Source organism: Pseudocercospora fijiensis (assembly GCF_000340215.1).
Source record: "Pseudocercospora fijiensis CIRAD86 unplaced genomic scaffold MYCFIscaffold_2, whole genome shotgun sequence".
NCBI lineage: Eukaryota > Fungi > Ascomycota > Dothideomycetes > Mycosphaerellales > Mycosphaerellaceae > Pseudocercospora > Pseudocercospora fijiensis.
Genome location: NW_006921533.1, coordinates 5,435,860 through 5,456,352, shown reverse-complemented (window position 1 = coordinate 5,456,352; position 20,493 = coordinate 5,435,860). Strand labels below are relative to the sequence as shown.

The 20,493-nt window shown below is 52.2% G+C and overlaps 8 protein-coding genes across 8 annotated transcripts; 4 read left to right on the top strand and 4 right to left on the bottom strand.

The window, feature by feature from the left end:
• Positions 1 to 1,722: 1,722 nt before the first annotated feature.
• On the top strand, positions 1,723 to 5,149 carry MYCFIDRAFT_214269 (uncharacterized protein; the record flags this gene model as incomplete). Its single annotated transcript, XM_007925553.1, has 1 exon — positions 1,723 to 5,149. One exon carries the CDS (start codon positions 1,723 to 1,725, stop codon positions 4,786 to 4,788), a length of 3,066 nt encoding a protein of 1,021 aa, XP_007923744.1. The 3' UTR covers positions 4,789 to 5,149.
• A 68-nt stretch (positions 5,150 to 5,217) lies between these two features.
• Positions 5,218 to 5,988, bottom strand: MYCFIDRAFT_151502 (uncharacterized protein; the record flags this gene model as incomplete). Its single annotated transcript, XM_007925552.1, has 1 exon — positions 5,218 to 5,988. One exon carries the CDS (start codon positions 5,986 to 5,988, stop codon positions 5,266 to 5,268), a length of 723 nt encoding a protein of 240 aa, XP_007923743.1. The 3' UTR covers positions 5,218 to 5,265.
• Positions 5,989 to 6,356: 368 nt separating this feature from the next.
• MYCFIDRAFT_83686 (uncharacterized protein) lies at positions 6,357 to 7,127 on the bottom strand (the record flags this gene model as incomplete). The annotated part of the gene is made up of 1 exon (XM_007924703.1): positions 6,357 to 7,127. The coding sequence occupies one exon, from the start codon at positions 7,125 to 7,127 to the stop codon at positions 6,357 to 6,359; it is 771 nt and encodes a 256-aa protein (XP_007922894.1).
• Positions 7,128 to 8,996: 1,869 nt separating this feature from the next.
• Positions 8,997 to 9,944, top strand: MYCFIDRAFT_210508 (uncharacterized protein). The gene is made up of 2 exons (XM_007925551.1): positions 8,997 to 9,672; positions 9,911 to 9,944. Exon 1 carries the CDS (start codon positions 9,201 to 9,203, stop codon positions 9,375 to 9,377), a length of 177 nt encoding a protein of 58 aa, XP_007923742.1. The 5' UTR covers positions 8,997 to 9,200; the 3' UTR covers positions 9,378 to 9,672; positions 9,911 to 9,944.
• Positions 9,602 to 16,383, top strand: MYCFIDRAFT_172239 (uncharacterized protein; the record flags this gene model as incomplete). The annotated part of the gene is made up of 49 exons (XM_007925550.1): positions 9,602 to 9,640; positions 9,667 to 9,707; positions 9,736 to 9,759; positions 9,794 to 9,945; positions 10,004 to 10,065; positions 10,094 to 10,300; positions 10,339 to 10,597; positions 10,625 to 10,706; positions 10,807 to 10,823; positions 10,864 to 10,893; positions 10,934 to 11,025; positions 11,057 to 11,326; positions 11,358 to 11,411; positions 11,495 to 11,549; positions 11,587 to 11,657; positions 11,704 to 11,803; positions 11,860 to 12,044; positions 12,079 to 12,363; positions 12,410 to 12,482; positions 12,508 to 12,533; positions 12,559 to 12,591; positions 12,629 to 13,012; positions 13,041 to 13,187; positions 13,213 to 13,294; positions 13,319 to 13,328; positions 13,362 to 13,495; positions 13,525 to 13,644; positions 13,674 to 13,847; positions 13,880 to 13,927; positions 13,964 to 14,023; positions 14,104 to 14,204; positions 14,235 to 14,254; positions 14,293 to 14,398; positions 14,438 to 14,468; positions 14,497 to 14,670; positions 14,707 to 14,801; positions 14,849 to 14,875; positions 14,902 to 14,958; positions 14,992 to 15,279; positions 15,305 to 15,430; positions 15,478 to 15,593; positions 15,642 to 15,708; positions 15,732 to 15,797; positions 15,855 to 15,970; positions 16,002 to 16,081; positions 16,130 to 16,214; positions 16,243 to 16,288; positions 16,316 to 16,337; positions 16,367 to 16,383. 49 exons carry the CDS (start codon positions 9,602 to 9,604, stop codon positions 16,381 to 16,383), a joined length of 4,956 nt encoding a protein of 1,651 aa, XP_007923741.1.
• Positions 16,384 to 16,429: 46 nt separating this feature from the next.
• On the bottom strand, positions 16,430 to 17,173 carry MYCFIDRAFT_43349 (uncharacterized protein; the record flags this gene model as incomplete). Its single annotated transcript, XM_007924308.1, has 1 exon — positions 16,430 to 17,173. The coding sequence occupies one exon, from the start codon at positions 17,171 to 17,173 to the stop codon at positions 16,430 to 16,432; it is 744 nt and encodes a 247-aa protein (XP_007922499.1).
• Positions 17,174 to 17,709: 536 nt separating this feature from the next.
• MYCFIDRAFT_132754 (uncharacterized protein) lies at positions 17,710 to 19,379 on the top strand (the record flags this gene model as incomplete). Its single annotated transcript, XM_007925549.1, has 3 exons — positions 17,710 to 17,741; positions 17,807 to 19,051; positions 19,100 to 19,379. The coding sequence occupies 3 exons, from the start codon at positions 17,710 to 17,712 to the stop codon at positions 19,377 to 19,379; spliced, it is 1,557 nt and encodes a 518-aa protein (XP_007923740.1).
• A 20-nt stretch (positions 19,380 to 19,399) lies between these two features.
• Positions 19,400 to 20,386, bottom strand: MYCFIDRAFT_206832 (uncharacterized protein; the record flags this gene model as incomplete). The annotated part of the gene is made up of 4 exons (XM_007925548.1): positions 19,400 to 19,417; positions 19,443 to 19,498; positions 19,552 to 19,709; positions 19,752 to 20,386. 4 exons carry the CDS (start codon positions 20,384 to 20,386, stop codon positions 19,400 to 19,402), a joined length of 867 nt encoding a protein of 288 aa, XP_007923739.1.
• Between the last annotated feature and the right edge of the window lie 107 nt (positions 20,387 to 20,493).

The window sequence follows — 20,493 nt, the reverse complement described above, 5'->3', positions numbered from 1 at the left end:
TAAACAAGCGAGGGTTCAGAACTAGAAGATTCGAGATTGCACTAAAGCTTAGTAGGCTTCGGAACCGTCGAGTTCGGAGGTTAGATACTAATAGGCAAAAGTATAGCTAAATAGTAAAAAGAAGATATAAATAGGCGGGCTAAATAGGGGATCGACTTACACGACAATTTCTAATAGTGTCCGACTTTAAGGTGCGGGTATTAAGGGCTTTACTCTAAGCCTAGGCATATAGTATCTTGTTCTCCTTAAAGACAGCATCTCTATAAATTTCTTTAATAATATTATCCTTTGTTTTATATCTACTAGTTTCGAAATGCATCTATTTAAACGCTTAATTAAGTAAATCACGCTTATTAGTCTTAGCTTTAAAGGCTCGAGACTTAGTAGTTAAAGGAATAGGAAGGGACTTTATAGGTAATCGTATATAGGGGTATTTCGTATAAAATCGCAAGTGCTCTCGAATCTATAAAGGAATTAGCCTACTAAACTATGCTACTATCGCCGCCTATTTATATATAAAAGCTTAGCAAACGTTAGAATAAATAAATAGTATAGAAGTGTATATATTAGATATAGTCGTAAAAATGTAGGAGAAATACCGGTGCTTCTAGTAGTAGCCGCTACGGCGGCTCTACTGCTGCTGCTGCTACTACTGTCTCTGCTATTTTGAATAGTATATACGCAAGGTCTAGAAAATCGGTATATAGAGGACTTAGTAGTAAGTATAAAGGAAGACTAGTATAGCACCGTAAATAGTATAAAGTCGGAGTACGGTAGACCTACTCCGAGCCGCTTAGTACCTGTTCCTATTAGATTCTGTAGCAGGAGTAAGCCTCTGCGATTTAGAAAGCTCTATAGTAGGTAGACTAAATAGTATATTTAATATCAATAGTATATAGTCTATATGCTAGTATGCTATAGTACAAAATTGTGGCTACAGGTAGTATTAAGATTGCTGAAATCTTACAGTTATTTCTAACCCTATGCCCGCGCTAAGGGTGTAGACGAATCATGGGTGTATGAGTATGACGCGTGTGGGCTGTCGAAAAGTCGCGTTCCGTTCCCCATTTTTGAGCCTTCAGTTCTACTGTACCACTTCTTACTGCACGGCACGGCAACTGTACATATATAAACCTAGCATATGACTGACTCTAATGCTGTGTGTCTTCCCGACTCACATCAGCGTTCAAGTTGGCTTCAATAGCTCGTCCGATCGAGCGCATCACGACTTTCACGACTTTCACGACTTTACGCTTTCTGCATAACAGTTCTTGCACCAATTGCTTCAACCCACGAATATCACACGTCCATCTCCACTCTTCGCCTAGAGACCGACGTAGCAACGACAACGACCCAAAGGACTCCCGATCTACATCAGAATCACTCTCTGCAATCGGCGACCTGCTTGGAGGCTTTTCATCGCATCAGAAGCTGGGGCAATCGCACAACCACAAGAGAGGCAGCCAGGCCAACGTCGACAATGATCCTCATCGTCCCGTAGCATCTTTAGAACCTCGAATCCTCACGTATCAGTACAGGAGAGATCCGACCGGACGCTGGAATTCGCTCACCAAAGGAAGAGCTGCACAAGAGAAGCAGGCACGAGGAGCACGAGGAGTGAAAGAGGAGATTTTTTGGAGAGATCATCATTCGCTCCTGCTGCAGTCGCCAACTCCTCCGAATTTCACTTCGTTTGCGCGTCAGGACTTCCTAGGGCGCAGAATGAAGTCCCACGTGCAGGTCTTGACCACGCCTACGGTGGACTCACCTGGCACAACGCTGCTTCTGCATTTCGATAACAAGCGGTACCTGATTGGAAGCTTGTCAGAAGGCACACAGCGGGCGTGCATTCAGATAGGCGCGAGGCTGCTCAAGGTTTCGGAATGCTTTTTGACTGGGCGTACGGAATGGAAGAATACCGGAGGCCTGATCGGGATGATCTTGACTCTAGCTGACTCTTCTGCTGCAAGTCAGGCGAGCTCGCTAGAGGAGGTGCTCAAGAAGGCGAAAATGAAGGCAAAGAGGTTGGGTGTGGCCGATGACCCGCAGAAGATGAGAGAGCTGGAAGATCAGGCTAAGAAAGAGATGAGCAATACCCTTTCGTTCTTTGGCCCGCCAAACCTGAATCACACCTTGGCCACAGCGAGACGCTATGTCTTTCGAAAAGGAATGCCGGTCAACGTGCATGAGATTCGTGATAGTGGACTGCCAGAACGGCTTCCACAAGAGAACGAAGAGTGGAAGCCGTTTTGGGCAGATGAGAACATCAAAGTGTGGCCCATGTCTATCTCGCCTAAAGCTACATCTTCCTCGCAGAGTCCGCCTGCGTCCATCAGTCCTCGTAAGCGGAGCTTTGACGAGATGCACGCAGATGGAAATGGTGCAATGACTGCTGTGGCTAGCGAGCTCAGCCAGGAAGATCGCGACTATCTAACTGTCAAGGCGATAGTTGGTGAGATGTTCAACTCCTCATGGAGACTGGACACGCTCTACGAGACTGCACTTTCAGACGTTAAGCTACCAGCAACCATATTCGTTCGCAACGCCGAAACGAACAAGATTGAGAAGTATACCGGTCCTCTCCCCGGCGATGCCAAGAACCCGCCTTCGGATCCTCAGATGAAAGTGCTTGTACGACGACCATGGCCTGGTGCTCTTATCGAGAGTCTCCCTGACAATAAGCCTGCAAAAGTGGCCATCAGCTACATCATCAGAAATCACATGCAGCGAGGCACGTTCCGACCAGAGCGTGCCAAGGCACTGAAAGTGAAATCCGGTCCTGATTACTCGAAGCTTGCGAAAGGCGAGAGTGTCAAGAACTTGGACGGAGAGACGGTGACCCCGGAGCAAGTCATGGATCCACCTCGGGTCGGCGGTGGCATCGCAGTAGTTGACCTGCCCGAGCCAGAGTACATCGAAAATCTTGTCCACCGACCTGAATGGAGGACGAAGCAGGTCATGGAAGGCGTTGGAGCTATGATATGGATTTGTGGCAAGGACGTGGCCAAAGATCCAAAGCTTCATGCTTTCATGCAGGAATTCCAGCATTTGAAGCACATCGTTTCATCACCTGATTGCTGTCCAAACAACATATCTCTTGATAGTGTCGCGGGGTCTACTATTCGGTTGAAGGAGGTCGATCCAGAACGCTATATCGTACCTGTCCACGACGACCCTTTATCGTTGCAAACCAGGCAAGTTGGCGATCAGAAGACATCCGTTGCTAACACTGCGCATACTTTGCCCGAAGCAGTACATGTAGCGCAACGAGGGCAGGTGGTCCAACTCGAACCTGCTATTGAAATCCAGAGTAAAGAAGTTGTTCCAACCCTTGATGTGGCACAAATTGTCTCAGAAGTCCCTCAAGACGTTATGGATGAAGCTCGAAAAGCGCAAGAGGCGACGAAGACGACGCCTGAAGACGTACAGAAATGGCTTGGCAAATTACCGCCTGATGCCAAAGATGCCGAAGTCATCACACTCGGAACAGGATCTGCCCTACCCTCGAAGTATCGCAATGTGTCTTCAACACTGGTTCGCGTGCCCGGCTGGGGCAACATTCTTCTGGACTGTGGCGAGAACACGATTGGTCAACTGCAGCGTGTCTTCCCAGCTGAGGACTTCAAACAAGTTCTGCGCGAGTTGCGATTGCTTTGCATTAGCCATATGCATGCAGACCATCAGCTTGGAACGACCAGTGTGATCAAGGCTTGGTATCAGGAAGTTCACAATGGAAAGCCAGCCGCACCTGTAACCCCAACTCAGGACTGGAAGGAGATCTTCGAAGATCAGCGTCTCGCCATCATTTCGGAGCCGGCCATGCAGTATTGGCTGTACGAATACAGTGCGTTGGAGGACTATGGCTATTCTCGCCTCGCACCACTCTCTATGACACCTGCCAATCTGCGAACAGGACAGCCATCGCGAATGAGCTGGTTCATCCCACCTTCCGAATTGAAAGGTCTTTCCAAGAGTGATTATCATGCTAAGCTCGACGAACATGTTATCGATCATAGCTTATTGAATCTGCAAGACATTCAAGCTGTTGCTGTGCAACATTGCCATGGAGCGAGAGCTATCTCGATCACTTTGCCATCCGGCTTCAAAGTCAGCTATTCTGGAGACTGCAGGCCCAACACGCCCTTCACCCAGATCGGCAAAGGCAGTACGGTCTGTATTCACGAAGCGACATTTGATGATGAATTGCAAGGCGATGCGGAGGCAAAGAATCACAGCACCACATCCGAAGCTTTGAACGTTGCACAGAAGATGGGTGCCAAAGCCTGTGTCCTCACTCACTTCTCGCAGCGCTATCAGAAGGTGCCAGTCCTAGAACGCGCAGACGAAAGCGAAGCACCTGCAGAAGAGGATGTCGATATGAGTAACGGTGCCATTGAGCCAGTCGAAGACGAGTCTACAAACCCTGAAGACGCCATGGCTGGACCATTGGAAGACGTTGCAGCCACATTCCCGGACCAAGAACCTTCGAACGGCGATGGTGGAAAGCAATACGATATCCCGAGCAAGAAGCAGGCGTCGAGGTCATTCGGCCAGAGTGGCCCACCCGAAGCCGTCAAATTCAAACTCCAATCTGACATGAAAGTCTGTGTCGCTTTTGATTACATGCGTGTCAAAGTCGGAGATATCTGGAAGATGGAACACTTCACGCCTGCTTTGCTGAAGCTTTTCGCGGAAGAAGAGAAAGAGGTGAAGGAGAGTGGTCAGGAGGGTGGAAGCGCGAAGAAGGATAAGAAGAATAAGTTTGGTAAGAGTAAGAGGAATAACTGAGAAGATGCATCGTGTCAAGGACAGCAATTTTCATTTGTGCAAGGGAGATCGACGTTAATGCCATGATCCCGCAAATCTGGCACCGAAGAGCAGTGTTAAACACTGGAATCTTGGTCCACATGAAGGGTCGCCTTAAGCTTAATGGCTATCCTGTAGATCAGGCAATGAATGGGCACCGGGGATGGCATTTTCGCGTTGTCGTCGCAGGAGTCATCGGGACTTTTGCCTGAACGGACTATTTGCTTGCATTTAGAATCAAGGGGCGAGAAAATTTGTACATTCGTTGCTCTGGCTTTAGACCCACCGAATGTGCAGAGAGAGAAGATGAGAGCGTTGCTTTGGGATGCAAACATTATCTGGGAGCATGTGGCCATGAACAGAAGCAATACATTGGACTTTCATCACTCTCGAAAGCCATCGCCCTCTCCTACAGCCTTGATCATGCTGGCTTTACAGGATCTGGTAATGACTTCCGCTTTATCCACTTCCTTTCAACTCGCCCGCCGCAGCAAGCACCGGATGAGCATAATGTCTCTTGACATCATTCCTCTCCGGCCAGGTACCTCTTGCTTCAGGCAGCAGCTCATCCGGCCCAAGCGGTTCCTCAGGAAAACACTTCTCAAAAGGCTTCAAATGAGCTTCACAATGCGCCCAACCCTTCTCATAATCAGCCTGCCACTGCACAACATAATCCAATCTCTGAATCCTCCACACCCCATCTTCCCCCTTCACATACGTGTTCTCATACACTCCAGCTTCCCAGAATTGCAACGGAAGACCTTCGGGCCTGTACGCTCGACTGGTATGATTCCCGCCCGCGAGCAAGGCTCGAAAGCGTCCTTGAGCTGTGCGTCCGTCTGGGGATATGGTTATTATGTCTTGCATCTCCAGATGGTCGAGGATGAAGCCGTTCACCGGTCCGGGTTTTCCTTCGGTGAAGAGGGTTTGGAACCAGGTTTCGTAGAGTCGAGAGATTGAGGCGTGGCCGCGGTAGATTCCTGAGAGGAAGATCACTTCGCCATTTTGGGCGAAGAGCTGGACTACTTCGGCGTATGAGCATGTGTCGATGTAGTAGCCGTATGCGAAGTGGAGTTTGCGGATTGCATTTATGTCTTCCAGCTCCGTTACGCGGTGGGAAAGACTTTGCACTAAGGTGCGAAGGGAGGTGAGTTCTGTTTGGACTTCGGAGATGTTGGACATGATTTGGTGCAGTTGCCAGTAATCAGTGGGAAAGGTATGGAAGAGTGGCAATATAATGTCATTTTATGCCAGACGCAAGGCTGAATGCAACTGCCGCTGGTATGTACCTGGCTCAGCCAAGGATCCCACATGGGGTAAGAACCATATATCGGTGGCGTCGAGGCTGACGAGCCAGGGTTGTGAAGAGCTCTGCCACAAGCAAGTGGACAGGCATGCCGTTCAATATGAAGAGGATTCTATTGGTCATGCAAGAGACAGTAAGTCAAATTTTTTTCAGGATTCTAGTGTCAATCTTCTCACTCTTTTTAGAACATCTCCTCGACGCTGGCCTCCACTGAGAAAACATTCGGCTTTGTTGCATCTTCAAATCAGGGATAGAGACATGCAGCATGTATGCTTGATCTCGGGCCAACAACCCGCTCTTCAATAGCTTGGAGAAAGACTTCTGTCCAGCCACCCTTTGCTTGCATAGCCGAATCTACCATCGTCTTAGAGCGATGAATATCACCGACGATTCTCTGAGCTCGTCCGCATCTCTCATTATACGCCTTCTGTTGATCCATTTCCTCGATTCGATCAAATCCTGCAATAATCCATGCCACGAACTCCGTTGTCGAGCCCCCTCCAAGCAGCTGATCAGCCGTCACTACACAAGCAGCAGCGACCGAGACCTTATCGAACAGATGCCATTTCAACGCGTAAGGCTTGACCACGGAATCGAGGATGAATTTCGCCACCTCGTCGGCATCACAATCCAAGAGTCGTGGCAGAGACTCCCCACCGGTATCTGACAGAATCCCGCAACAGATGTGTTTGATCCATCCCTCGATCGTAATAGGCTCGCCCGTGAGTGCAGCGCGGATCCGAGTCAGGATTTGCTTCTGCCAGTAGTGCTCTCCCGTATCGCCTTTGGCAGGAACCATGCGAAGCAGGGTTTCAGCGTGCTGCATCAGGCGTCGGTCGGCCGGACCATCTTTTGGATTCACGAGACGGCGCTCGACCAGCGAGATGATCTGTTTTGCTCGCGCCTTAGGTGATGGGCTTGGTGCGCTTGAACGTTTGGTGATGCCGGCCGGTGAGGCATTCTGGTCTGTTGCTGATCTTCGACTTGAACGGCGTGGGAGGTCTTTCGGTGGCATGGTGGAATGAATGCACTGCTATGTTGCAAGAATGGCGACGTAGGAGGAGTTGTTCGAGCAGGAATGTGCATTCCTGTCGGCTCTTTGTTGGGCCATGGTCGAGTCTGCTGCCGGATCCGAAGTAGTGGGCTTTACAAGGGCTTTGCATAAAGGCCTCGCCTTCGAGCGGCTTGGATGCGGTCGATGCCATGCATTCTGATCTGTTGACTGAAGCAGTAAGGTATACATGTGTGGACAAACCAGGCCGAGACATCGTGGCCACCACTATGGTCACTGCCATTGCTGGCGTCTGTCGCCCACTGTAGCTAGTTGCATCCAGATCAGTTTGCACAGTCGGTCTGTTGAGTCCGTAGAGCCCGTCATGTTCACAGTACATGTATTGAGCGGGTGGAAGAAATGCATGGCCGTGCAGTGCAGAACTATTGCCCCTGCCGTCGCTGACGGACCCAGCTCCGTTTGTCCCCTGCTTTCCGGGTTCCCTTCCAGCTCGACTTCGACTCCCGCTTCGGCATCACATCAAGGACTGTCTTGACTGTCCCACCTCGAGCATCTTCCAACTGTCGCTGATTAGGTACAGAATGCTGACAGTCAAGCATCCTGGCCAGCAACCTCCCACGCCTCGCTTGTACCAGGTAGGAGACATTCGACGCGGCTACTGACCGACGAAGAACTTCGATCAGCTGAGAGCGAACCGTCGGGACCTGCAACCAGCCGCTCGCCACCCTTGAACCGCCCTGTAGCACTGCACTGCATCACCTATCGCCCTCGCCCACTCCCACTGTTAGCAGAGACTTGTCGCCAGCCTCCATTCCAACGTCGCAGCGAACGATTATGCCCACGATTCTGTGCAACGAACGACCGAACGATCGATCGACAGTACAGTGCAGCTTCACCAATGCCGAATCGCACAGTTGACATCCATGTGATATGGCGCATAGCTGGGTCAGAGACTTCTGCCTTCATGGGTCCAGACTATCATCTCTCTCCTGCCTTCTCGTCGTCCATTGTCACGCACTCAGCTGGGGCGGTGATTCATATCAGGGCACGCGAAACCCGGAACTGATCTCGCAATCTATGCCATTTCAGCCCATCTGATTTGTTCAGAGCAGTGTGCAGCGATAGGCTCCCCATACTACCCAGGAGCATGGCGGCAATACTTTGATGGGGGCACAACAGCCTTTCCATACCTGCAGGCACGGAAGCGAGTTAGACAAAGATGTCGGCGAGCCGGCTTCGGCTTGGACTTGGCTCAGCGACATGGAGCTGTTCTGAATTGTCGGAATACTCTACCGCTGGCACTGTGTGGCGCATATGTCAGAAGCGAAGCCATTTACACCGAGGACAGGATTGCTTCCATCTGGACAGGGCTCGACTTTCGGTATCTGAATAGCAGTATTGCAATAAGCTGCCAGCGCTGCTCGGCTGCTCTTGGGAGAGAGGCAGTAAATCTTGGATGCATGAGGTCGCCAGGGCCCATGTTGTTCAAGTGCCATTGGAGACGAAGATTTTCACATCCTCTATCGTACCAACTCAACTTGGCCAAAAAATGCACCGCTATCTCGAGTAGATGCCTCTGCCATTGCACGGTATAGAAACGCAGAGGTAAAGCCTTTAGAGCCGGAGACCTGGAGTGCTCTGACCTGGATATCGCTCGGCCCGGACAGAAGCGTATAGGCACCTGAAGGAGACGCTACCGTCGTGCACCATATGTACATGCAGAAGCAAGGCCTTCGGAGGCAAGAGAGTGCGTCTACCCTTATCCGGTTCCAGCTCAGCCAGTCGGGTCAAGACTGCAGCACTCAGAACCGAAATCAGCGGCGTGGTACCTTGTAGAGGTGCAGAAGCAGAGTTGTGGACAGTGAGTGCCTGGTACACTCGCTTGAGCTGAACTCCGATATACGTCCTCGCATTGCTGCATCGAAAAGCGACATCGATACCATAAGGCTTGCAAAGGTGTAGAAGCAGAGCTATGGCTGTTGAGCAGCTGGAGGACTATCGCTGAAGCTCGATTCCGCTGTGCGTCCTTGCATTGCTGTCTCGAAAATCGACGTCCACAGCATAGCCGAGCAGCCCATGCGGAAAGAAGCAGAGGCGTGGCCGGCGAGCATGAAGAATTCTTCCACACCGAAGAACCTCGGCCGCCGGTACCTGGATTGCTTCATCGAGAACCGACCTCAAATGAGTACTTCAGCCCTTATGTACGGAGACAAACCGATCGACGATGAGCCGTATGAGCTACCTGGCTCATGATCGGCTCCGTTATGCCGATCTGTTTTCCTACGTCGCAAAATAATCTCGAATGCGTCCATTAGTCCCTGGAAACGGAGGCAGACCACTTGGTGGTGAGCGGTCCAAACGAGCTCACTCGAGATCAGCTCTGCTACGCTGACTTGTATGGCTGTATCGCATAACGACCTCAACATCATGGTATAATACCAGATCTCGAAGCGGAAACCATCTTGTGAGCGGCAGAAATGACTTCATCCAAGATCAGCTCTGCCATCCTTGCCTGCGTTGCTATATTGCAAAACATCCTCAGCAGCATGGGATGTTTCTAGTCCAGGAGTGGGAGTTCATCTTGTGAGCGGCAGGAATGACTTCATCCAAGGTCGGCTCTGCCATCCTTGCCTGCGTTGCTAGATCGCAAAACACCTTCAGCAGAATAGAATATTTCCAGTCCGGGAGCGGGAGTTCATCTCTTCAGCGGCAGGAATGACTTCACGCAAGATCAGCTCTGCCTTTCTTGCCTGCGTTGCTATATTTCAAAACATCCTCAGCAGAACGGAATATTTCCAGTCCGGGAGCGGGAGTTCATCTTGTGAGCGGTAGAAGTATCCTCACTAGCGGTCGACTCCGCGATGTCATTTGAATTGCAGCCCCTATAAACAATTTGGTTAGCATAGCCAGACACAGCGCTGCGGAAGTAAAGCCATGGATAGTAAAGGGCATAAGTGTCCTTGCGTAAGATCAGCTCGGCCATACATGTCCGGAATACAGCACCAAGGAACGACGTCGACAGCATAGAGCATACCGGCCAGCGGAAAGGTGAGAAGAAGAGGAAAGATTGTAAGCTGGGGAGCATTATCTCTGCTGGGCTTCTCCATATTGTTGGCTCTGAACACGATATGAAGAGCACAGCTCGGCATATAGGTGCGGAGGCAAAGCCATCGATAGTGAAGAGCATAAGTACGCTCACGCAAGATCCGCTCAGCCGTATACCTTGGGATTACTGCACCTAGGAACGACGTCGACAGCACAGTGTATGCCAAAATCCAGCGCACCCGCTGTACGGCAAGTGGTTGAAGGCTGTCTCGGCCGGTCAATTGACCTTCAAGGAGGACCAGGTGGAGTGGGCGACAGAAATCGATATCGTGGCACGGTGGCAATACCGGATCACGTCTTCATGAAGGCAGCTTTCGATCGCAAGGCGGACGCCGGCATTGCAGACGCAGCGCTGAACCACTTCCTTCGTATAGCCTACCTGCAGTTGCAAATAGGACGCATGCCACGCGAAGACCGTGACTGGACGCTAAGACCAGGCTACAAGAAGAACGTGACGCTGCGCTTGAAGGACCTCCAGTTCGATTATAACACGGAGGACGACAACCCCATCTCCCTCTGCCGAGGCCTAGGACCTAAGGGCATTGCCGGCCGATATAGCATGCTCACACCCTAGCAGTAAGGCGACCCATATCTGTGCATTCCGGACTAGCTCGCTACGGCGGTGAAAGCCAAGACTACGCATGTCAGCACCGCAGCAATGGACGTGCCCGGCCAGCCTCTGTAGGACAGTCGCGCCCTGCCAGCGCAGGCACCAGCACCGCAGCCACCGACTCTAGGTCCATCACGACGCAAATCCAAGTACGCAGCAGCCCCCGAGGACAAGCTCGCCTTGCCTGTGAAGCCGCCTACTCTGTGGGTGCCGCCAGCACCTAAGCCCAAGGGGCAACGGCCGGAGGCTGCGGGTTGGCCCGAGCTGCAAGCTCGGGAGGAATGATCTTGCCGAAGAGGTGCGCGTTAGCGAGGTCGGACTCGTCTGGGGAGTAGTCAGGAGATGGCACCAAGAAGGCACCCATAGGATCCCAGGTATGATCGAGGTTGTACCACTGATGGTTTTCATCCGTCACCATCTCGTCTTATTTGAAAATCGTGTTGCCCTGGATAATGCGCTCCTAGACGCCCAAAGGGTCAAAGACAGGGTCAGCGGCGACCTTCTTTGGCAGATCGTAGTATTGCAGCGTCGGCGCGGCCTGCAATCCATTAGGAATAGCGCCATCTCTAAGCGTCTAGATATAGGCGACGAATATAGCCGAAGCGTATGCTAGGTCGATCCAAGTCGGCCAGCATACTAAGCTAAAGTCCACTAGGCAGTGACGGTCGAGGACGAGAAGCGGTACGCCTTTGCCCTTGTTGGCGGCATACGTGCCGTTCTAGTAGCGGCCGCCACCTGTGAGCTAAGCGTATTGCTCAGTGCGCGACGCATTCGTGGCCTTCGTGTCCGACGGCGCCTCGTTGGTGCAGAGGGCCGACGTGTGACCCTCGCCACGAAGCGTATAGGCGTTGCGAACGGTGACAGCAGAAAGGTGAGAAGAAGGAGGAGGATTGTGAGAAGGGGAGCGTCCTTACTCGGGATTATCCCTGCTATGCTTCTCTGCATTGCTGGCTCTATAAACGATGTGAAGAGCGCAGTATAGGATATAGTTGCGGAGGCGAAGGCATGGATGGTGAAGAGCATGGGTACCCTCACGCCAGATCAGCTCAGCCGTACACTTTGTGGTTGATGGTCCTAGGAACGACGCCAACACCATCCAACGAATCAGCGAGAAGGAGGAGAAGGGACAAGAGCAGCGAGAATGGGTCTCATTCTCGCCTATTAACAGTACATTTCTGCCCGAAGGCGCACCCAACGCCTTGCTCGTGGGTATCTCGCGGAAGCAGACAAGCAGGTGAGGTGGTAAGCACCTCAGAACATGATATAATTGCCGCCCAGGTAGCCGTTGTTCACCAAGTACCAGCCCCAGACATAGTCACCATGGTGGTGGAATCTCACCTCCACCACCGGACCGCCGCCCACCCACCAAGCCGACGCCACCGGCACGAACTGCGCCAGCTTGTTGATGGCGAGCCGAACGTCGTGGCTGCTGCCGGGACGCGGAGCGATTCTGATGCTGCGTCGTGCTGTGCTGGGCAGCACGCGGAGCTCGCGGCCGCCCAGCAACAGCGGTTGCTGGAAAGAGTGCGAGCGGGCCGCCTCGGCGACTTGGAAGCTCTGCGAAAATTAGCACACGAAGGCATCGAGGGCAAAGCCGCACTTACTTGGAACTGCACGAGGGCGTAAGGCTTCTGTGGTGAATTGTGACGACGTCCCACCCTCACGTAGCACGTGCCGTAATGCGAGAACATCTCGTGCAACTGCACTGTCATGGCGTAGTTGGTGAAGGAGGCTGGTAGGCTGGAAGCACATGTTAGCCCGAGTCAAAGGCAGTACGTGAGGACGACAGCAGCACTTACTTGCCGACGAACAAGCAGGCCTCGGCCGGCAGGCCGCCCTGGGACCACTTGAACAGCTCCCTGAGATATGGAAGCTTGGCGGGGTTGAGCTCGACGAGGAAGGCGCCGAAGCGATGGATTTTTGGAGCGGCGACGTGAGTTTCCTCTCCGTCTTGCTCGCCTCGCGAGCCGGCGGTGGTGATGTCGATCTCGCTGCTGGAGATGTCGACGCCAAGAGAGGCTGGAGCCGAGGCGACGGATGCTGGGCTCGATGGCGGAGACGGGACTGGAGCATTGTCTGGCGTCTCATGGGCGACGATACCGGAGTCGACTTCTTTGGAGGCGCGGTATGGAAAGGGCGCACGCGGCTTGGCCAAGTGGTTGAGGAGTGCTTGGTTGCACTTTAGTTTGAAGGGAAATGAGCCAGTTGCAAGCGAATATGACATGCTCTCGTCGAATGGGTCTCCGGTCTCGTGCAGCGGTGGCAAGTTGACGTACGATGGCGCGACCATTGTGGATGTTGTCGAGCTGGTGCTGATGCAGAGGAGGATGGTATGGATGGAAGAAGATGTCTTGAAGGAGGATGCGCCTGAAGGAATGGCTCTGTCTGATGCTGGTGGAGGTCGATGATGTCTTGAAGGAGGATGCGCCTGAAGGACTGGCTCTGTATGATGCTGGTGGAGGTCGATGATGTCTCAAAGGAGGATGCGCGTGAAGGAATGGCTCTGTCTGATGATGGTGGAGGTCGATGATGTCTCAAAGGAGGATGCGCGTGAAGGAATGGCTCTGTCTGATGCTGCTGGAGGTCGAAGAAGAAGAGAGGAAAAGTTTGGGGGCCGAAAAAGTTCTTATACTCGCGCGAACAGTCAGCACAGGCCGTGACCGGGATCGCGCCATGGACGCACAGATGCTGGACTTTGGGAAGGTCCAGTGGGTCCACTTTCACGGATCTGGCAAGGCGCTCTTTCCTCGCGGCTGCCCATCACGCCAAGCCGCAAGGCTGACGCGATGGCATTGTACAATGCCGGTGCAAATGTACAGCTTCATTGGTATGAGGTCGTAGCGCAGGCTCGTACGAACCTCCACCACCAATTGGGCTGTTTGGAAGCGGCGTGGTGGTGGAGGTACCGCTTCTGAGGCTGGAGCAGCAGCACTTCATCTCGAAGCGCGAAGCTTTGGGCAGCCGCGTTCCGTATTACGCAGACGCCTCCCATTGGCTGTTCCGTGCACGTGCAGTGCATTGTGTCTGCGAAGATCGGCAGGTGCAGGTGCAAGCTCTTTCGTTCTCGCTCCGTCGTTGCTGGGCTTGAGTGCAGTTTGGAGCGAGCAGGCAAGGCAATTCGGAGTGATGAGCGATGTGAAGCATAATTGCCTCACTTCAGAGCTTCATTGCCATGCTCATATCGGTGCGTCTAGGTCGAGCAAGTCCTCGAGCTATGTCGAAGTAAGGCCTCGGAAGGCTATTCGAGGATTGGATGTGAGGTAGTGATGGTGTCGCTGCTACAAGTCTCGTCAGCTCGAAGCCTCTCTGCCACGAAGCGATGGCTGCGCTCATTGAAGCGAGACCAGGCTGAGCTGACTGTCACGGTGGATTGCGAGGCTGTAATGCTTTCGTAGTCCACACATTTTGTGAGGTAGTGACGCTTTCCCTGCTATAAGTCACGTCGGCTCGAAGCCGCTCCGCCATGGAGCGATGGCTGCGCTCACCGAAGCGAGACCAGGCTGAGGTGGCTATCACGATGGATCACGAGGCGTTAATGCTTTCGCGGCCCAGACATTTTGTGAGGTAGTGACGGTTTCGCTGCTCTAAGTTATGCTAGCTCGAAGCCGCTCCGCTACGAAGTGATCGCTGTGCTCACCGAAGCGAGACTAGGCTGAGGTAGCTATTACGATGGATCACGAGGCGGTTATGCTTTCGAATGCGATGGCAGTACATGTAATTGCACGGAAGGAGCATTTGCTGCTGTTCATGAAAGGCTCTTGATGTTAGAGCACGCTAGTATGTGTGCGAAGGGAATGGAATACCAAGCACTTGCTTCTGACGGTGTAATCAGTGCCAATCACGCTGCCTGTGGCAAGTGACACTAAGATGTTTCATTGCCTGTCAAAACTGCAACCGCCCGGCCGTTTAGGATGCTGGGCGAGAGATTGCGCACGGCCTTTGAGCTGATCGAGCAAGAGACTGTGGCCACCGGCGAAGACAATATTTTGATGAATGGAGCGGAGGAAAGGACACGGTGAGCCAGGCGGCCTTCGAAGTGATGCCATTGTCGACTTCCGGTAGCTCTTCAAGCAAAAGGGACTTCGAACTACCAGCCGTAACCATCCACTCCGCCAGCACGTCCACCGCCACGGCTAAAGACACCGTACAAAGCACCACTACAACATCTTGACAATGGACAGCAATACACCATACTACAGCCCTCTGGCTTCTTCTAGTTCCGCCGCCACAAACACTCCCGCCACGCCGACACTATCATCACCAGACCGGCTCTCTCTAGCAGCTGTTGACTCTGCCGAGACTCTTCTAGCAACGACCACCACCACCACCACTCAAGGCAAGAAACGCCTCCACTACCCGACACTCGTCACGGCACTGAAGTCCACTCTGAGCAAATTTAAGAAGTGGGCGAAGAAGAAGGAGAAGGACGAGCGGCCGCGCGTGAGGATAGACGATATCACTGGAGAGACACTGGATGGATGGGAGAGGCTTCGCTGAGAAGCGTTGGACGAAGGCGCCCGCATCTTTTTTTGGGTCATTTGTAAATTTTGGAGATGCTCAAGTGCTCGCAATGGAAATTGAAACCTTTTTTGTGATCCTGCCATCCTAGTCTCGCCACGCTGCTCAACTCTCCATCAGCTTGGTAGGGGTTCTGACAAGGTTGAGGAGGAGGAGGTCAACGCGTCGCGTGAGTTCTGGAATGCTCGCTTCCTCTATCTATGCTTCCGTCATTTTTCGCTGAGAATGCGTAGACTGTGGTGCCGGCGTTTGTTCTGGGGCATACACAGATGAAAAACTTAGAGAGGCAGAAGAGAAGGTCCGGGGGAAGATGTCAAGTACTCACGATACGAGTGCAAGCGGTGCGCTCGTGTGACACCTCTTTCGCCGTGCAGCCCAAGATACAATCAGCTCTATACAGATTTCTTGATACGAAAGAGCGAGGCAAGGTAACACGGAGCGTGATCCTAAAAACCTCCACCTGCTCGATTTACGCCTCCGTGTTCTTGTCAGGATAGTGCACGCCAAGCATGGCCGCGCCTACTAAATCCCACGAGAAACAGCAGAGTTGTACGAGTAATCGTGTGCAGACTGCTCACAAAAGTACTGTCTATAGTCTTTCCTCGCGCGACAAGTGTCGACAAAGGAAACGGAAGGTTGACCAGGGGCATAGAATCACGCTCGCTGTGGCAGGGGAGCATAGGTCCAGGTAAGACACAGAATATTGTTTGGAACCACTCACTTCGTACTAGATTTCCAGACCGGGCTATTTGTCATGCCTTCGAGATCTAAGCCGACACAAAAATAACTCATCGTAATCGAGAGCTGTTCCCGAGTACAAGTGCTGAGATCAGCGTCGTGAAGCAATTCCCTCCGTCGTCTTGTAAGTCGGATGGTCGTCTGTAGAGCTCTGGACCTAGGCATTAAGAGCAAAGAGACGGAGCTGCTTCGCGTGATCAACTGCAGTTGCACAAATGAGGCTCGCTGGCGGCTCTTGGATCGTGGCACTCTTCGAGCATTGCAGGTCGAGATCAGAGTGTTGTGTGATACTAAGCTTCCGCGAGTCCGATTCCAGATGAAAGCACTGCCATGCTTACGGAAAGTCCTTCCATCGCATGTGACATCTCGATGCTTTCGAATGTATCTTCCAACCCTGGAGTCTTATGTTGTTCCACTCGAGGACTGCTGAAGATATGGTGCCTTCAAATTTTTCGCAGTCATTACCGGAGAAGACGAGGTATCCTGTATTGCTCTCTACATCTGAGCTTTGCTGGCCATCCTCGGTGCCCAACCTCTGAGCATTTCCTTTCCACCTCATCCAGAATTTGGGGTTGCGAAATGTATTCTTCTCGAAAGCTCTGGCGCGACGATTGATTCTTTCGTCTTCGGCTTCCATGGCACTTTGCTCGTGCTTCGTATCATCTTCATCGTCGTCATCGACATCATCGTCGGATCTGCTGTTCAGATCTGGATCCTTCTCGGCATCGGAATCTTCTTCCAAATCCTCCACAATACTTCTCAGAACCTTGCGGCTTCCAGCAAGTACAAGCATGCCGTTCACTTTGCCAGCGAAGTCAAAAGTGCCAAGAAATCCGTTATCCTCCGGAGTCAGTCCGTGTATCTCTAGCCAGGATTGAGGATCCTGTTGTGAGAGTTCCGAGTTCGCAGCCTTCTTGGTGCCAGAGCCTAGCTGAACTTCATAGCGTCCTAGAGCTTGCAGAGGATTGAATGTTGATCCATTGGCCTTGTTCTTGCCACCTTTGTGTTTTCGTGAGCGAGCATGAGGAATTCGTCTGGACTGCAATGCAGCATCAATAGGATCATGACGGTCATGCATAGAAGACTTGTATTGCAGTTTCTTCCGAGGATACGATTCTTTTCTTGTCAACAGTTAGGGTTGCAGCGATGAGGTCGGAAGCCAAGCTTTCGAAGTGGAGCCGCTGAAAGGCTTGGCTTCCGCCGGTTCTCCACTCACTCATCCTCACCTACTCTGGGCATGAATCTTCGAAAACGTACATGTACACCACATGTGGTCGCGGCTGAGTCTTGGCCTATCTCGCGCCACGTCTCGACATGCTGACCGCGGCGGCCGAGTATGCCGTGTTTTCGGCACGCGGCACGCGATCGCGCTAGAATATCACCTTCACCCAGGAAGATCTGCAAAAGTATGTTGGACTTGCCGCGCTCAGAGAGGTCGCGAGCGGGGTGCTCTCCTACCAACACTACACTAGTTACACCACATGCTAAGGTAGCACTGGGGGGCGTGACTTGCGGGACAGTATGCCGCCAGAACTTCATTCGAACTTCATCCGATTTCTCCTCTCCAGCTTGGATACAAGGAATTGACCACCAGATCACGCTCGCCAAGACAAGATGGTGCTTCGAAAAACACCAACGGGCACATGGTTGGTACCAGCCAGCAACGGCATTCAACACATCACGACTACCGCTAACATTCTGCTGGTTGTAGGATGCCAGCATGGGTGCCAGAGTCGACTTTCATCCTGTCGTTCCTACTCATCATCTGCTCCATCGTCCAATCTAGCACGGGCGGCTACGACGGATCTATGCTCAACGGCCTCAACATCCTGCCCTCATATACAGACTACTTCAAGCTCAACTCTGCTACAACTGGTCTCAATACAGCTTCGGTGTTCATTGGGGGCTTCTTTGGTCCAATCTTCTCGGGAGTGATGGCAGACAAGCTTGGTCGACGACCTGCAATTTTCTGGGGCACCATCGTCACCTTCCTTGGCATCCTTCTTCAGACAGCAGCTCAGAATATTGCCATGTTTGTAATTGCCAGGATCGTTCTCGGCTTCGGTTCAGCAGTGTCCGGCATCGCAGGAGGAGTGTACCTATCTGAGACCTACCCTGCAAGATACCGCGCTTGGGGCGTCGGACTACTCAACGACTTCTATTATGTCGGTGCTCTCATTGCAGCAGGCATCACCTTGGGAACCGGAACGTGGCAGAGTACCTGGGCTTGGCGCGCACCATCTCTGTTTCAAGGCATCTTCTCAGCCCTGTGTATCATCATCTTACCGTTTGTACCTGAATCCCCCAGATGGCTTGTTAACCAAGGTTTCCTCGAAGAAGCAAGACTCGTCGTCGCGCAGACGAATGCCAATGGAGATCTCACGCACCCGATTGTGCTCGCAGTGTACAAGGAGATTGTCGACACTCTGAAATATGAGAAAGAAGAGAAGCCCACCATGACACCCAGAGAGATCGTCAAAGATCCCGTTGCTCGGAAGCGTCTTCTGGTCGGGATGTCGGCTGGACCTTTCTCCTGCATCGCTGGAAACATCATTGCTTCGTACTACCTAGGCGCAGAACTGGACACAGCTGGCGTTACTGATAGTCTGGATCAATTGAAGGCGAACGTCGTGCTCAACGTCTGGTGCCTGTTCTGTGCTCTGGGGGGAACGCATTTGATCGCCAAGTGGGGCCGAAAGCCGACAGCCCTTGTGACACAATGTCTTTTGGTGGCATGTCTTTTCATCATTGGCGGACTTGCGAAGCTGTACGCTTCAAACCCGGATGGCGCATCTCAAAGCCTGGTGTACGGAAATGTCGCAGTCATGTTCATGTTCCAAGGCTTCTACTCAATCGCATGGACACCATTGCTTTACCTCTATCCGCCGGAAGTCATGAACTATGCAATTCGTGCCAATGGACTTGCTTTCTCCTACTTCCTGCTCAATGCATTGGCGTAAGTCTGATATTTCGCCGGCGCTGAACATCAACTAACATGTCTTAGAATGGTCCTCGTCTTCGTCATGCCAATCGGCTTGACTAACATTGGCTGGAAGATGTACATGGTCAATGGCGGCTGGGATATCATTGTCGTTGTGCTTATCGCAGTGTACTGGGTAGAGACCAAGGGCAAGACTCTTGAGGAGATCGATGCCATCTTCGAAGGCCAGAAGCATTCTGATGTGCCTGACGTGGAGCTCGTTCGACAAGGCAAGGCTACCCTCGATTTGGTAGGCGTGGAGAAGCAATTGGAGACACAGGTCGTCACAATGAAGCACGAGTAGATGTTTGTAGCATCATGGCATCAGCCCGATGCAGTCTCCTCATCGCAATGTTGTCCTCTCCACAATACGTTTCTTGACTGGCACGTTCGGCCAAGTGATAGATTCATTTGCACGGACATCTTTTATCCATGCCAAGGCCCGACTCCAGCCAAATTCGGATCAGGTAGCTCACCAGTTCCAACGAGTCGCACCACTTCCTCGCCACATTCATTACCTTGGTCGTCTTTACTGGAGAGGTATGCTCTAAACCAGCGGTTTTCATCAATCTCCGTCCCTCCAGCATTACACTCCCCACTCAAGAACTTGACTCCACACTTCCCACCTCCCCACCTCCACAATCGATACACAAGACTTCTATAGAACAGTCTCCACACCACCTCATTAAAACATCCGACATTCCTGATCTCCACGCACTGCACATTGCGCAGACCTTTCAACGTCTCGCAGAAAATGTATGCCAATGTATGTGACTGACTCAGATCTGCGATTTCTGCAAACGAGTCGACGTAGTTGGTCGGTCTTTTGGGGATTATGAGGAGTGTGTCTAGATGTAGACTCGGATGGCCGAATGGAAGGCCTAGCCATGCTTCGTTCAGTGCTCGTAAGTGACCGATTCGTGCTGTGAGAGTGATGTGTCGAATTGCACCGATTTTCGAGGCGGAGAGGGGTCGCGAGCGGATGTCGAAGAGTTCTGGATATGTGCATTCTCCTTCGAGGCGGAAGGGCGTCATGGATAGAGCGAGGAGCTGTGCTTCGGCTTGGATCTGCTTGCAAGTTCGAAGGAGACCGAGGTGCGTGGAGGTTCGATCGGCGTGGTAGAGTTTCGGAAGGGATGCTTTTGGAGTTTCTGGGTTCAATGCTGTCGCTATCGCATCTGGTCTGACTGGAAGGGTGGGATAGAAGTCTGATGCATTCGGCTGGAAGATGTGCATGTAAATTTGATTGCGGAGCTCGCAGGGGATCGTGAGGAAGGAGGCACGCTCAGGTGCAGTGGTAGGCGTATCCATAATGATAGCTAAGGAGAGTAATCAAAGAGACGCAGAGAAGGGAGGAGTAGGCATAGCTTATTATGGAGTAGGATGTCACGCGTACGAGTTGTCGGTAGACGCGTGGT